The sequence below is a fragment of the Hypanus sabinus genome, unplaced genomic scaffold (assembly GCF_030144855.1).
Source record: "Hypanus sabinus isolate sHypSab1 unplaced genomic scaffold, sHypSab1.hap1 scaffold_1123, whole genome shotgun sequence".
NCBI classification, from domain to species: domain Eukaryota; kingdom Metazoa; phylum Chordata; class Chondrichthyes; order Myliobatiformes; family Dasyatidae; genus Hypanus; species Hypanus sabinus.
Window position 1 is genome coordinate 93,465 of NW_026779181.1, and position 17,175 is coordinate 110,639.

Sequence of the window (17,175 nt, forward strand, 5' to 3'; positions counted from 1 at the left end):
CTGATTTCCATTCCCGCTGCTACCCGGCCTGCTGTGTTCGGCCAGCGTTTTGTTTGTGTTGCTTTGGATTTCCAGAATCTACAGACTTTGTCGTGTTTGTGATTTACCTCTCCGTTGTCCTTCCGGCCACCGGCCACTGGTGGCGCTGTATAGATCTCCAGCCACTGGTGGCGCTGTGCAGATCTCCGGCCTTCGGAGACGATGTGCAGACCTCCGGCCATCGGTGGTGCTGCGGAGAAACGCCTGCTGAACGCATGCGCGGTGCCGAGTGCCGCTGTTGCTGGCGGTTCTCCGATTCGAGCAGGGATGAGTCGGGAATGATCCCGGTGTTGTGTAGCTGCCGGAGCTGTGGGGGGGGGGGGGGGGGTGTGGTGGTTTGATTGATAAGTTCGTGGCCTAAGTTGGAAGGCCTGAAGTTATACAGCGCTCGGTGCCTGCACGTGTAGTTCAACTCTTTGAGTGAATATGCAGTAAGTTTGAAGTTAATATCTTTTGTGGTATTTCTGTTTCAGATAATTGAAAATTGCTAGGTTTTGTAAAATTGACTCCTTCCACCTTAGGCCATAAACTTATCAATCACTTCCAGTTTGTGATATCCAATTTGTGTACATGCTCATTTCATTTACTGAGCAACTGCCTTGCCCCATACGTGCAATGAGCAGGTGCACAAATTGGATGTGACATATATAGGGCTTCCTATAATGGCAAGCAGTAAACCAAGGTGAAAGAAATATATGAATTCCAGAGCTCCACAGAAATATAGTGACATTAACAAGATGACAGCCTATCATTACATTTCAGTGTATAACTGGTAAAATTAAACATATAATACTTAATTTAATAATATGACAAAATATTGCATTGTTGCACTTAACCAATTATCATAAAATATAATTATCAAGCAAGTAAAATAACTTTGTTTGCTTAGAAGCCAAAGGGTTGTTACTGAGAAAAGTTTACTTTAGGATTAGCGAGTAATCCACGGACCACCATAGATGTAGCCTTACTAATACGACTGAGTCAGAGCAAACGGCAGGGCCTGCAGCGTTTAGCAGTGTTCCTCAGAGGTATAAAAATAACAGAAATAAAGCAATTCATTTTTTACAATTTTAGCCACCTAAATTGGAACCAAGTAATCAAGTATGAAAAAATAAACTCTGATGAACTATTGCAAAAGCCACGAATATTGCTGAATGTTATTCTCAAAAGTGGTGGGTTGGTAAATCTGCCTCGTACCATTTCTCTCGCAGAAATGGTTGGACGGGAAGTGTATCTGTGAGTGTCGATACAATCTCCTCACACGTCGGGTGTTACATAGTTCGACCTTTACAGATCCTGTTTAGTCTTTAAATATATAAAAAGTTAAAGAAGTTTGAATCTTTACATAAATTATTATCGCATTTATACAAATAGAAAATATCGTTGTTTGGAAGTGACAAATGTTAACGGGAGGACAGCAACCATTTGGGAGTTTTGGAAATGCATTTCATCTCATTCATTGCCTCACTAAATTACTCTTTTTCCTATCAACACAAAGAGAAAAAGAGCCTCTTTCCCATTAGCTACAGTTGGTGGAGCGAGGCCAAGGGGTTGATCCGCTATTAATGATAGTTGAAATGACGTAAAACTACCTTATAGCCCAGAAATGTTTTTTTTTTCCATTTAGCTTGTAAAACAAAACTAAATTTATCCAGGTGTAGAAGAGGATTTTGGATGATTAGCTTGTGTATTTGATCAAAATCAGGAAGAAGATGAGCGAGCAGTGAATTTCTCTTTCATTGTTTTAAACTTCTAAACTTGGGTTTCTATGTTCATTCCTTGCTTAATATAGCTGCTTCCTGGAATCCAATGGTACCCATTGGAAAGAGCAGGGAAATGCTTGCACTTCTGTACAGGTATTTCCCAGCTTCCTTGGACAATGGGTCGAGCGAGAAGGAATTTCACAAATACCTAAATAAAAAACAGTCACAGCTCCAGGATTAAACCAAAAACGATCAAATATCCTAATGTTATTAGTGGTACTTTTCCCCACCAGCCAACACCCCCACTTCCCAACCCCCTGCTTCCGTAGAATTCCCTCTATTTAATATGTAGCTGCTGTTAAATTACCCGCTTGTTTATTTTGACTTTTTTACAGAGGTATCGGAGCAGTTGTCCGGTGAGCTCTGGTAGCACTGCACCTCTGAATGTATGATCCCTTCTCCCACCTGGTTCCATCTGCTTATCTCTGCTCATCTTGATCAATCTCTGTGCAGTCTCCTAAACCCATCTTCCTGCTTCAGTGATTTACATCTCCCATCTGGGTCATCTTCGGTCCACCCTGTATCCCACCTCCTCAATGTTATATATCAGCAATCTTTCTTCCAATCTCTGTCTTCATTGTGAAGTGTTCTTTTGTACCTTTGGCCTCGCTGAGTCATTTCCAGAATCGGCTTTTGTTAGCTGGAATGCCGGAGGGTCATCAGGTCCCATTTCTGTTGTGCATTGGTGTGGAGGTGCTCCTTTATGAACAGTGACGGGCTGACACACTGCAGCATTTTGCTGGCAGCAAAGAGTACTGGGAGAGTTGGTGCTTGGGCTCTAATCCTGTGATCGGCTTTCCAGGCAAATGGAACTGCTGGTGTTTTAGCTTTGACTTTGGTTTGAGCTTCTACAGAAGGGGCCGGATGCTCGTCCTGCAATGAAGCAGAAATTTCAAGCAGCTGGACATTGGTTGTGGGGAAATCCTAGATTGCACTACCCAGTGTGAGATGTGGGGACGATGTGTGAGACTCTCAGGGTCGGTGAGTGGCAGATTAAGCTGTGTGACTCTGAGTGGTTGGGTCCTGGGATATCATAGTTTTTAATCCAGCTAAAGTGGACCCAGGGATCGAGCTGTTTGGGCTTGTGAGGTGTTGATCGAGTATTTCTGGTCTGGGATCAGATGTTTGTTTCTGGAGTTCCTTTGGAAGCAATGACTGCCAGTCTGAAGAGAGGATGAGTTCCCATTCCATCCTCACAGGGAGAGGCTGTGAGTAAACGGGCTGTTCCGTGTTTACAACAGTAGAACTAGAACCTGAGTCTGGTGTTCAAACTGTGTTTGGAAATCACACAGTGGAAATCAGGCAGCTGTGCTGGGGATCTGCACTAAAAACTGAAAATGTTTGAACTGAATCTGATGAAATATTATTAATTGAATTGTATTGTAAGCTGTTCCTTACCTGCAGAGTCTTTCTGGTAATTCCAGTTTCTTTTTATTTCTTGGTTTATATTTCATGAAATGGACCTGTTTTAACCTGGAAATGAAAATGGCTGTGATAATTTGTAGGCCTCCGTTAGAGTCTCTGCAGGTCTCCCCTCTCCACGCCAACGATATTGTCCAAGGGAAGGGCATTAGGACCCATACAGCTTGGCACCGGTGTTGTCGCTCAAGGACACACACGCAGCCTCTGCCAAGGCTCGAACTAGCAACCTTCAGATCACTAGACCAATGCCTTAACCACTTGGCCACGCGCCAGCACATGTGATAGTAGAACAGTAATGAAAGCACAACGTTTCCCTGTCAATTATCCTGGAACCGATTTTTCTGTTTTTCCTGGAAATGTGTTCAGTACAGTGTTCCTAACAAGGTTTACATGAATAATCTCAGGAACGATCGGTGTTATGAATGAGGAGCATTTGATGGTTCTGGACCTGTGCTCAATGGTGTTGAGAGGGACGGTGGGGGTGGTGGAGGGATGTATGGTTAATAAACCTACCGAATTCTGAAAAGCCTGGATACAGTGGACATGGAGAGGATGTTTCCATTAGACACAGAGTCTGTGATCTGAAAACACAGTCTCAGAATAAAGATGCTTCCCCTTAAAACTCAGATGAGAAACATTTTATGGCCAAAAGATGTCTGATCTGTGGAATTTGTTGCCACAGAGGTTGGTTGAGGCTGCCATTTGGGTATATTTGTGAAGATTAATATACTGATGATTGCTGAGTAGCTTCAGGGTTACAGGAGGAAGGCAGGAATATGTTGTTGGAATAAAAATCAGCCCTGGTTGAATGGTGGACAGACCAGATGGATTGAATCACCTGATTCTGTTCCTGTGTCGTATGTCTTACCGTGACTGAATGATGGCTCCTTCTTATCCCATATCGTCTGTGACATGTGAGGGACAATAAAAGATTGTTTACTGAGATCATTACATCTGTCTTCAGTGTTTAAATTTCAGTGAGTTTTGTTCTTAGTAACATTACACAGAAATGTTTAGTTCTCCTTTTCATTATTAATGTGCTTCATTGTCTCTCTGTTTAAAGTTCGACCAGTGGTGAGAGGTTTCATGGAAGGAAAACCCCAACTGGACGCAAACCACGACTGAAGACGAGGGAACAGCAACAAGTGAACCAGCCCGAGGACTGAGAGCACCGACTGGAGAGGACCCATCTGACTCGGAGATTCCAGTGATTCAGTCAGGAGAAAGTTTGGTGAGTCTCATTTACTCAAACACTGGTCCTTTAGACATTACATAACTGTACAAAGGAAGGGAGGAAATAGTTGGAGTGAGACTGAATGTGCCCAGAAGAACCAGTTATGCCTCTGTCAGACCCAGTTGCAATCACTCCAGGTCTGGTAATGTGCTTCCAGCAGCCCAGCCCTTTGAAACCACTCCCATTCCCTCACAGTGGTTACTCAGTAAAAGATCCTGCATCCTCTGAAGTAGCTTTTGGTCAGATCTGAGTGGGGAGAGGGAAAGAGAGGAGAGTGTTTATACTGACTGTCTTTCAAAAACAGTATTTGTTTGAACTTGCTGCAATCTCTCTACCCATACCCTGTACTTTCTCAACCAAATTATTGACATAGATTACAAGTAGCATTGGGTGTAACCCCAGGGAACGTCACTAAGCATGGAACTCGAGTCCAAGAAACAGCCTCTCACCATCACCCTCTGCCTCCTACCACCCAGCCATTCCCAGACTCTGGGGCTCTGTAACAAACTCAATGTTAACAGGAAGATTAGTCAGTGATTAAGATGATGAGAGAATTGTGGTCTCCTGAAAGGACAGGCGAGCTGAGCTGTCTGATTCACTGGACCAGTTCCACCCTCGTTGACAACGTAATTTACCCGTTGCCCATCCACCCACGTCATATCACCCACAGTACCCCAACCACTCTCTGTCCCGCCAGTGGCCCCACACCCTTCTGACCATTCATCCCACACCGACACATAGACAGGCCCCCTTCACCCACGTTCACCCTCCCAGCTTGGGGAACCACAACAAACTGATCCCGCGATCCCGACACAGTGCAAAACTAAAACCAGGGATGCAAGACTGGAGAGCCCGGAGCCTCCCGCTGTCCGGCTCGGTCCCACCCCTTTCCCACAGCAACCAGCCCTCGATTTACACAAACCCGAGATTAACCCCTTCCTCACCGCCACCTGAACAGGGGAAACACCCGCATCAGCTGGGGTTGAGCTGCAGTTGGTCCCCATATGAGTTAAAACTCCCCGCTGTCGGATATGGAGACCAGAATCGTACGCGGTAAAACCATATAACAATTACAGCACGGAAAAAGGCCATCTCGGCATTCCTAGTGCGTGCTGAACACTTACTCTCACCTAGTCCCACTGACCTGCACTCAGCCCATAACCCTCCATTCCTTTCCTGTCCATATACCTATACAATTTCTTTTTAAATGAAAAAATCGAACCTGCCTCTACCACTTCCACTGGAGGCTCGTTCCACACAGTTATCACTCTCTGAGTAAAGAAGTTACCCCTCATGTTACCCCTAACCTTTTGCCCCTTAACTCTCAACTCATGTCCTCTTGTTTGAATCTCCCCTACACTCAATGGAAAAAACCTATCCACATCAACTCTATCAATCCCCGCATAATTTTAAATACCTCTATCAAGTCCCCCCTCAACCTTCTATGCTCCAAAGAATAAAGACCTAACTTGTTCAACCTTCCTCTGTAACTTAGGTGCTGAAACCCAGGTAACATTCTAGTAAATCTCTGTTCTCTGTTGACATCTTACGTATAATTTGGTGACCAGAACTGTATATAATGTTCCAAATCTGGCCTCACCAATGCCTTGTACAATTTTAACATTACATCCCAACTCCTATACTCAATGCTCTGATTTATAAAGGTCAGCATACCAAAAGCTTTCTTCACCACCACATGAGCTTCCACCTTCAGGGAAATATGCAACATTATTCCTAGATTTCCTCACAGTCTACAAGCTTTCTCTATTTGTGAACTAACCTCTTCTCTCCTAGACTCTTCAATTTGATTCCCACCACCCAACCATTCTAGTTTAAAGTCTCCCCAGTAGCCTTCACAGATCTCCCCACCAGGATATTGGTCCCCCTAGGTTTCAAGTGCAATCCGTCCTTTTTGTACAGGTCACTCCTGCCCCAAAAGAGGTCCGAATGATCCAGAATCTTGAATCCCTGCCCCCTGTTCCAATCCCTCAGCCACGCATTTATCCTCCACCTCATTCCATTACTACTGTCACTGTCGCGTGGCACAGGCAGTAATCCCGAGATTACTACCTTTGCAGACCTTCTTCTCAACTCTCTTCCAAGATCCCTATATTCTCCTTTCAGGACCTCTTCCCTTTTCCTACCTATGTCATTGCTACCTATATGTACCACGACCTATGGCTCCTCACCCTCCCACTTCAGGATATCATGGACGTGATCAGAAACATCCCGGACCCTGGCACCAGGGAAGCAAACTACCATCCGGGTCTCCTGACTGCTTACACAGAATCGCCTATCTGACCCCCCTAACTATTGAGTCCCCTATTGCTACTGCCTTCCTCTTCCTTTCCCTACCCTTCTCAGTTACAGGTCCGGACTCTGTGCCGGAGGCACAGCCCCTGTTGCTTCCCCCAGGTAGGCTGTTCAACCCCCCCCCCCCCAACAGTACTCAAACAGGAGTATTTATTGTCAAGGGGTACAGCCACTGGGGTACTCTCTAGTACCCGACTCTTCCCCTTCCCCATCCTAACCGTGACCCACCTGTTTGCCTCCCGTGGCCCCGGTGTGAACACCTGCCTGTAAGTCCTCTCTATCAACTCATCACTCTCCCTGACCAGACGAAGGTCATCGAGCTGCAGCTCCAGTTCCCTGACACAGACCCTTAGGAACTGCAGCTCGGCGCAGATGTGAATGTCCGGGAGGCTAGGAGACTCCGGGACCTCCCACATCCGACACCGAGAACAGCAAGCTGCCCTCACACTCATAATTCCCAGCATGGAACCGTAATCCCACGGTGGATTTGTTCGGTGAGTTGTGAACATACGTGATTAATGACTCTGCAACTGGGGACTGGATAAATAGTTAATCTAACAATTCTAATCAGACACACAGTCTCCTTGCCTTTCTCCCTCACCCCTAGCTACTTACCCCACTTCCCTCACCACACCCTCCTCACAGTCTTTCTCATTGGGGCCCTCTACTCCAGCCCTCCCTTCTTGCTCCCTCTCTCCCACACTCTCAACTCTCCCTCACCCCTTCCTTATCATCGCCCCCTCAATCATCCTTGCTTCCTCACCGCCTCTCTCCCTCCCGCTTCTCTCTTCCCTATCCCTCTCAGTTGCACTGCTACTTGACCAGTCTCCCACTCTCTTTCACCCCTTTCCTCGCGCTTTCCTTTTTTGCTACTCTCTCTACCCCTCTAGTAATAAATCGTACTCCTCTCTCTTGTTTCTCTTCATCTCCTCACTCTGTCATGCCTCTCTTCATTTCTCTCTCCCTCTCTCCCCTATCCATGTTTCTCTTACTCTTCCATTCTCTCTCCCATCCCACAATCCTTGTCCCTAACCCTATCACCCACCAACTCGATCTCAGTCACCCTCTGTCTTCCCCTCTCCATCTCCTCCTCTCTCATGCACCTCAATCAAACTCGTCTCTCTCACTCAGTCGCCTCCACCACTCTGTAACCTCTTCCATTTCCAGCTCTCTCCCTCTCTGTCTCTCTCCCTACATCCCACCCTCCCCCCTCTCTCAAACACTCTCCCTGCTGGCTCCCGTATCCCACACTGTCTTCCCCTCTTTCTCACCCTCCAAATCTACCACTCACCCCACGCATTCTCCCTCTTCGCTCCTTGTCAGTCCCACTCCTCCTCCTCCTCCCCCTCTCCCCCGTCACACCCCGCGCTCTCCACCCCAGTATGCAAACGCCTGGGCACCACTGGTCAAACTTCCTGTTACTATGAATAGTTCAGTGAGTAGAAGGTGAACTGGTCTCCAAAAGTCATAAAATTAAAGATAAAACATTCAACATTTTAAGCAAGATTAGTGTATTATTAAAAACACAAAAATGCTGGTAGAATTCAGCAGGCCAGACAGCAACTATGGGAGGAGGTAGTGACAACGTTTTGGGCTGAAATCCTTCTTCAGCAGTTTAGTGTATTATTTCTGTTTTGTACAATTTTAGAGTGGGGAAAAAAAGGAAAGGAGCATCATGGAAAAGTTTGGGCACCCCAAGAGATTTGAGCTCTCAGTTAAATTTTACCAAGGTCTCAGACCTGAATTAGCTTGTTAGGACAATGGCTTGTTCACAGTCATCGTTAGGACAGGCCAAGTTATGCAGATCACAAACCCAGACTCCTCAAACCTTGTCCCAACAATCAGCAGCCATGGGCTCCTCTAAGCAGCCGCCCAGCACTCTGAAAGTTAAAATAATTGATGCCCACAAAGCAGGAGAAGGCTATAAGAAGATAGCAAAGCGATTTCAGGTAGCCGTTTCCTCAGTTTGTAATGTAATTTAAGAAATGGCAGTTAACAGGAACGGTGGAGGTCAAGTTGATGTCTGGAAGACCAAGAAAACTTTCCGAAAGAACTACTCGTAGGATTGCTGGAAAGGCAAATCAAAACCCCTGTTTGACTGTAAAAAGACCTTCAGGAAGATTTAGCAGACTCTGGAGTGGTGGTGCATTGTTCTACTATGCAGTGACACCTGCACAAACATGACCTTCATGGAGAGTCATCAGAAGAAAACCTTTCTTGCGTCCTCACCACAAAATTCAGCATCAGAGGTTTTTCTGACATTGAGGGAGAGGTTGTTTTCTTGACACTAGACAGATGTTGTTCAGACCTCAGACAGAGTCAGCATCAAATGCTTGAGCCTGGTGCGATGGATGTGATGAGCTGTGGAAATCACGATGCAAGAAGCATCGTAGGAAAGCCAGATGAGCCCAGGGAATGGAATTGTGATATCGTAGGCATTACTGGGAATTGGTTGCACCCAACAGTCTGACGGATCTAGAGGAACAAATTTTTAGAGAGTTCACAGACTATACCAAGAAACAATAGTTGATATAGTAAGTGATTTTAACTTTCCATATATTGACTGGGACTCCCATACTGTAAAAGGACTAGATGGGGTAGAGTTTGTCAAATGAGCCTTAATCAGTACGTAACACATCCGGTGTAGAAGTGTGCAATAAGCTTTGGGAAACGATCTAGGGCTGGTGACAGAAATTAGTGAATGGCAACACTTTGTGTATAGTGATCATAATGCCATGAGATTCCAAGTAAGTACGGAAAAACAGAGGCCTGGACCTCTCGAGATTCTAAATTGGAGAAAGATCAATTTTCATGGTATTTGCAAGGATTTGACAAGTGTGGACTGGGACAGGCTGTTTTCTGGCAAAGGAGTACTTGGTAAGTGGGGGTTCTTCAGAAGTGAAATTTTGAGGGTGTAGAGTTTGTATGTGCCTACCATAATAAAACTTGAAAGGTAACTGGTGCAGGGAACCTTTGTTTTTAAGAGATATCGAGGCCATGGATATTTTGTTCCTCTAAATTCCTCAGGCTGTTGGATGTTACCAAGACACATTAATGACTACAATATCATATTTCCACACCCTGAGCTCATCTGACTTTCTGTAGTTGTCTTCTGTTGGTTTCTAAAAGCTTCCCAATGTTTTTTGCTGTATTATTTGCCCTCTCTTTGGCTTTTATGTTGGCTTAGGCTTCTCATTTCAGCCACAGTTGTGTCCTCCTGCCTTTCCAATGCTCAACTTCTTTGGGATGTGTCTATCACTCAGCTCCCGAGTTGCTCCCAGAAACTCCAGCCATTGCTGCTCCATCGTCATTCCTACCAGACTCCCCTTCCAGTCAGGTTTGGCCAGCTTCTCTGTCACAGAAACATGGAGAAGGTCAGAACAGAAACATGCCCACTCTGGACGATCAGAATGGTAATCTGTACGGGAGACAAAATAGATGGGGGAGGTTTTAAATAGTAGTTTTGCATCCGTATTTGCTCAGGAGATGGACACAGAGTCGATAGAGGTGACACAAAGCAGCAACAACTTCAGAGACCCTGGACAGATTACAGAGGTGGAGGTTTTTGCTGCCTTAAGACAAATTAGCATGGATAAATCCCCAGGGCTCGGCAAGTTCCCTGGGACCCTGCGGATGACAAGAGCAGAAATTGTCAGGGTTGAAGCAGAGATATTGAAATAATCCTTAGTGACAGGTGAGGTACTGGAGGATTGGAGGACAGACAATGTTGTTCCACTGTTCGAGAGGGGCTCTAAGTAAAAACGAGAAGATGTTATGTTAGTGAACTTGACATCAGTTGTGGGAAAGTTATTAGAACATATGGGCAGGAACCCGATATATAAGTATTTGGATCGATGTGGACTGATTAAGGATAGACAGCATGGTAGATCATGTCTGACCAGTCTTATAGAGTCTGTCGAGGAAGTTATCAGGAAAGTGGATGAAGACAAGGCAGTGGATGTTGTCTACAAGGATGTTAGCAAGGCACTTGACAAAATCTCATATGGGAGGTTGGTCAAGAATGTTCAGTCATTCAGCATTCAAGATTAGACAGGAAATCGGATGAGACAATGTCTTTGGGAGAAGCCAGAGTGTGGTAGCAGATGGTTGCCTCTCTGTCTGGAGGCCTGTTACTAGTGGTTGCCACGGAGATCAGTGCTGGGTCTGTTGTTGTTTGTCATCTATATCAGTAATCTGGATGATAGTGTGGTTAACTGGATCAGCAGATTTGTGGATGACACCAAGACTGGTGGTGTAGTGGACAGCGAGGAAGACTATCAAGGCTTGCAGTGCGATCTGGACCCCCTGGGAAAATGGTTTGAGAAATGGAAAATAGGTGTTCCACTTTGGTCTGACCTACCAAGGGAGGCCTTTCACAATGACTGATCGGGCACGGAGGAGTGTTGTGGAAGAAAGGGACCTGGGAATACAAGTCCTTAATTCACTGAAAGTGGTCTCACAGTCAGATAGAGATGGAAGGAAAGACTTTAGCCCACTGGCCTTCATGAACCAAATATTGACATTATATAGATGTTATGTTGACTTGTAGAAGACATTGGTGAGGCTTAATTTAGAGTATTGTGTGTAGTTTTGGTCACCTGCCTACAGGAAAGCTGTAAAAGAGGTTCAGAGATTTCAGAGAAAATTCACAATAAAGTTGCCATGTCTGGAGTACTTGGGTTATAAAGAAAGATTGAACAGGTCAGAACTTTATTCCTTCGAATGTAGCAGATTGAGGGGAGATTTGATTGTGATAGAGAGGAATAGATAGTGGAAATGCAAGCTGGCTTTCTCCACTGAGATTGGGTGGGACTACAACCAGAGGCCAGGGGTTAAGGGTGAAAGGTGAAATGTTAAGGAGAACATGAGGGGAAACTTCTTCGTACAGACAGTCATCCGGGTGTGGAATGAGCAGCCTTCAGGAGTGGTGCATGCGAGCTCGATTTCAACATTTAAGAGGTTTGTGTAGGTACCTGGATGGTAGGGGTGTGGGATTGGCAGTTTAAATAGTTCAGCACAAACTAGATGGCCCAAAGGACCTGTTTCTGTGTTCAACACGAGTGAATCTGCAGATGCTGGAAATAAATAAAAAAACACGAAATGCTGGCAAAACTCAGCAGGTCAGACAGCATCTATGGGAGGAGGTAATAATGACATTTCGGGCCGAAAACCTTCATCAGGAGTGGAGTAACATGGAATGGTCGATGGGGGATAAGAAGTGGGGGGAGGGTTAAAGTAGAGAGCTGGGAAGTGATAGGCTGGAGGGAAATGGGCTGGGGGAAGGTGGAGAATTATGGGAAATAAAAGAGAAAGAAAGGTAGGTCTGGGGGGAGAGATTATAGGGAGGGGGGACAAAGAGAGAGAAAGAGAACCAGACCATAATAATTGATAGGGATGGGGGTAAGGGTGGGGGGCAGGGGTATCAATGGAGTTCAGTGAGTTGGATGTTCATGCCGGCAGGAAGGAGGCTACCTAGGCGGGAGATAAGGTATGGCTCCATCAACCTGTGTCTCCATCTTGATGGCAGAGGAGGCCATGGACAGACATGTCGGACTGGGAGTGGTCTGTGGAATTGAAGTGTGTGGCCACAGGGAGATCCCGCCACTGCTGGAGGAATGAGCGCCGGTGTTCAGCGAAACGGTCTCCCAGTCTGTGGCGGGTCTCCCCAATGTATAAATGGCCACACCGGGAGCACCAGATACAGTATATCACCCCAGTTGACTCACAGGTGAAGTGGTGCCTTACCTGAAAGGACTGCCTGGGGCCTAGGACTTCATTAACTTCGCCTCCAACTTTCACCTCAAATTCACCTGGTCTATTTCCAACACCTCCCTCCCCTTTCTAGATCTTTCTGTTTCTATCTCTGGAGACACCCGATCCACTGACGTCTACTACAAACCTACTAACTCCCACAGCTACCTAGACTATTCCTCCTCCCACCCTGTCTCCTGCAAAAATGCTATCCCTTTAACTCAATTCCTCCACCGCATCTGCTCTCAGCATGAGGCCTTTCATTCTCGGGCAAAAGAGATGTCTTCCTTTTTTAAAGAAAGTGGCTTCCGTTCGTCCACTATCAACTCTGCCCTCCATCGTTCCTCCCATATTTCACGCACCTCTGCCCTCGCCCATCCCCCGCCAGCCCACCAGGGATGGAGTCCCCCCTGGTCCTCACCTATCACCCTACCAGCGTACAGATCCAACGCATAATCCTCCGTAACTTCCGCCACCTCCTACCTCCTACGTGATCCCACCACCAACCACATCTTCCTCTCCCCACCCCCTCGGCTTTCAGCAGGGAACACTCCCTACGCGACTCCCTTGTCCATTCATTCCCCCCCAACCCTCCCCACCGACCTCCCTCCGGGCACTCTTCCCTGCAAATGGAAGAAGTGCTACACATGCCCCCAAACTTCTTCCCTCACCACTATCTCAGGCCCCAGACAGTCCTTTCAGGTGAGGCATCACTTCAGCTGAAAGTCAACTGGGGTGATATACTGTATCCGGTGCTCCCGATGTGGCCATTTATTCATTGGGGAGACCCGCCGCAGACTGGAAGACCATTTCGCCGAACACCGGCCATCGGTCCTCCAGCAGTGGCGGGATCTCCCTGTGGCCACACACTTCAATTCCACAGACCACTCCCACTCCGACATGTCTGTCCTTGGCCTCCTCTGCCATCAAGATGGAGACACAGGTGGATGGAGCCATACCTTATCTCCCGCCTAGGTAGCCTCCTTCCTGCCGGCCTACCCTTACCCCCATCCCTATCGATTATTTTAGTCTGTTTCTGTGTTGTACATTTCTAGAAGAACCTGAAATATTACAACAATTCACTCTGAGCCCTTTTAACAACTGTGCAAACCAACCATTCACCTCAGCAGGAATTTTTATATGGCGTTAAAACTGTGGCACTTTAAGTTAATAACACAAAAGAAAATCCCAGCTGCACATCAAGAAAAACTATTTGTGTGAGAGTGTTTAAGTTACTGTGGGGCCAGGCACCCATGCAGCTCAGTGGGAACAGGGAATAATACCAATGGAGAGAATCAGACTGAGCCAAGGCACAAATTTGAGACGGCAGAAATGCCCCATTCTTATAGAGACAGGAAGAGCATCAGGGAATTGATGCTCATTCCAGATACCAGCACTCTGCCCAGTCAGAAGATGATTTCTCTCTCCAGCTTGGGATGTACCTCACTGTAACAGTGTGATACCAGATCAAACCTTGGCAACTCAAGTAATCTCAACTGAAATGTTGTCCTAAACCCACTGATGGATTTTGAAAATCTTTTTACAGGTTAAAAATGAGAAGGAATTTGTCTCCAGGAATCTCAAACTTGGCATGCCAGTTTTGCTGTTTCTGTCTAGATATTTAAGAAGTGGAGCAAGGGATTCAATCGACCATCCTTCCTACTCAGACTGTGGGGAGGGATTCACTCGGTCATTTGACCAACTTGCATGCCCGTCATTTTACACAGGAGAAAGGCCGTTCACCTGCTCAGACAGTGGGAATGGATTCACTTGGTTATCACAATTGAATGTACATCAGCAAGCTCACACTGGGCAAGGCCAATCACCTGTTCTGTGTGTGAGAAGGGATTCAGTCGGTCATCCCACCTGTGGACACACCAGTCAGTTCACACCGGGCAGGGGCTGGTCATCTGCTGAATTTGTGGGGAAAGGTTCACTCGGTCATCTGATCTAATGGCTCACCAGCGAGTTCACACGAGGGAGCGGCCGTTCACCTGCTCAGTCTGTGAGAAGAGATTCACTCACTCTTCCACCTTGTGGAAACACCAGCGAGTTCACACTGGGGAGAAGCCGTACATCTGCTCAATCTGTGGGAAGAGATTCACTGAGTCATCCACCCTACTGGTACATCAGCGAGTTCACACTGGGGAGAAGCCATTCACCTGCTCAGTCTGTGGGAAGAGATTCACTCAGTTAACCCACCTACAGAGTCATCAGCGAGTTCACACTGGGGAGAGGCCATTCACCTGCTCAGAATGTGGGAAAGGATTCACTGAGTTATCCAGCCTACAGAGACATCAGCGAGTTCACACTGGGGAGAAGCCGTTCACCTGCTCAGAATGTGGGAAGAGATTCACTCAGTCATCCACCCTACAGAGTCACCAGCGAGTTCACACTGGGGAGAGGCCGTTCAACTGCTCAGAATGTGGGAAGAGATTCACTCGCTCTTCCAGCCTACAGAGACATCGGCAAGTTCACACCGGGGAGAAGCCGTTCATCTGCTGAGAATGTGGGACAGGATTCACTCAGTCATCCCAACTGCTGGTACACCAGTCGGATCACAATGAGGAGTGGCCATTGTTATGAATCTCTAGGTTTCGTTTGCTGTGGACTATCATTTTAAGAGAGAGAAATGAAGAAGATGAATCAGTCTGACTTGCAGCTATTTTACATTGCTCGCAGCTTGTTTAGTTTAACCGAGGACATAGACACTCAGAGTCAGATGGGGATGAAGGAGGAAAAATGGAAGGATCGAACCCAGGGAACTAGTGGACAAGGGTCACTGTTTGGAATTTTCCTATGCCCACAATGGTGGGTTAATTATCAATTCAGCATACATCGAATGTGTGGTTGTTACCTTGTTTGATCCATAGGGGTGGATCTGTTTTGGAGTATCCTGTGAAGACCACTGATGTGTTAACCCTTGCCGAGATGTGGTGTGGTAATTCACTTGACGATACCTCTTGTGACAAGTCACTTTCGGTGATAATTCATATGTGGATTTGGAATGATGACAGATAAAATCTACAGCGACTATTCTCTCACTTTACAACCATGGAACCTGTGGAATTCAACATAATTGCCTTCTCTCGACATTTACCCTAGATTACAAATATCTCTCTCTCATCACCTATTCTGTGGATGAACTGAACATTCATACTTTACCATCTCAAGACTCCAAGCCTTGTTTCCCCCGAGAATAGTTTGGGAGCTATATTTACACACATGCCACTTAACTTTTGTTTATCTTCCTTAAGTTATTGTATAAGTAGATTCTATTAAAGATTGTTTTAACATCAAAAACAGACTCCAGGTGTAGTCCATTGCTGCTGGTTCGTTTCTAAAGCATAACAATTCAGAGTAAAATTGGGGCCTGCAACCGGAATATGAACAGATTTGGGGGTGTATTGATTAGTTATCGATTTCATTGGGGAAATTCCTTTTGATTTATTTGTGTGTGGAAAATCAGCAGCAATGGATGTTGATAGATGTCAGGAAGCACCAGCCTCTGAGGCATTAGAGGACGCTGGTAGGATTGAGTTGTTGAGTCTTGCTAGAAGGTTAAAACTTGCTAAGGTGAAATCGACAATGAGGAGGGCTCAGATGCAGAGGATAATAGCTGAACATTATGTATCTGAGGGAGTGTTTAAAGTGGCAGAGTTGGAGTTTTTTCCTGAAAGTAAACCTCGTGAGCTTGAGCTCCAGTACAAGTGAGAAAAATTAAAGATGGAGGCTGCGGAAAGGCAGTGGGAGCTTGAGACTAGACAGACAGAAAAACAGGGAGGAAGCAGAAAGACCGGCTGTTTGAGTTGGAAAAGATAGAGAGATTGCAGCAAAGGGGTCTAGCGTTAGACTCTCGTGTTAAGTTGAGGCCAGTCAAGAAGTTAAATTGGTACCTCCATTTGACGAGGTAGAGGTTGATAAATACTTTCGGCATTTTGAGAAGTTTGCTCAGAGTTTAAAATGGCCAAGAGAGGGTTGGCATATTCTCTTACAAAGTGTAATTCAGGAGAACGCTTAGCAAGCCGATTCTGCTTTGACAGTTGATGAAGCAGCTGATTATAGAACATAGAATAGTACAGCACAATACAGGCCCTTTGGCCCACAATGTTGTGCCAACCCTTAAGCCCTGCCTCCCATATATCCCCCCCACACCTTAAATTTCTCCATATACCTGTCTAGTAGCCTTTTGAATTTCACTATATCTGCTTCCACCACTGACTCAGGCAGTGCATTCCACACACCAACCACCCTCTGAGTGAAAAAACCTTTCTCTAATATCCCCCTTGAACTTCCCACCCCTTACCTTAAAGCTACGTCCTCTTGTATTGAGCAGTGGTGCCCTGGGGAAGAGGTGCTGGCTGTCCACTCTATCTATTCTTCTTAATATCTTGTATACCTCTATCATGTCTCCTTTCATTCTCCTTCTTTCCAGAGAGTAAAGCCCTAGCTCCCTTTATCTCTGATCATAATGCATGCTGACTAAACCAGGCAGTATCCTGGTAAATCTCCTCTGTACCCTTTGCAATGCTTCCACATACTTCCTATAGTGAGGCGACCAGAACTGGACACAATACTCCAAATGTGGCCTAATCAGAGTTTTATAGAGCTGCATCATTACATCGCGTCTCTTAAACTCTATCCCTCGACATA

The 17,175-nt window shown here is 46.0% G+C and overlaps 1 protein-coding gene across 1 annotated transcript; it reads left to right on the forward strand.

Annotated features, from left to right (window-relative positions):
- Positions 1-421: 421 nt before the first annotated feature.
- Positions 422-15,295, forward strand: LOC132386375 (zinc finger protein 383-like). The gene is made up of 3 exons (XM_059958628.1): positions 422-470; positions 4,288-4,455; positions 14,069-15,295. Exon 3 carries the CDS (start codon positions 14,476-14,478, stop codon positions 15,025-15,027), a length of 552 nt encoding a protein of 183 aa, XP_059814611.1. The 5' UTR covers positions 422-470; positions 4,288-4,455; positions 14,069-14,475; the 3' UTR covers positions 15,028-15,295.
- Positions 15,296-17,175: the final 1,880 nt, after the last annotated feature.

Coding starts and splice junctions, on each gene's coding strand:
- LOC132386375 (XM_059958628.1), top strand. CDS start 14,476: ATGGCTCACCAGCGAGTTCACACGAGGGAGCGGCCGTTCACCTGCTCA.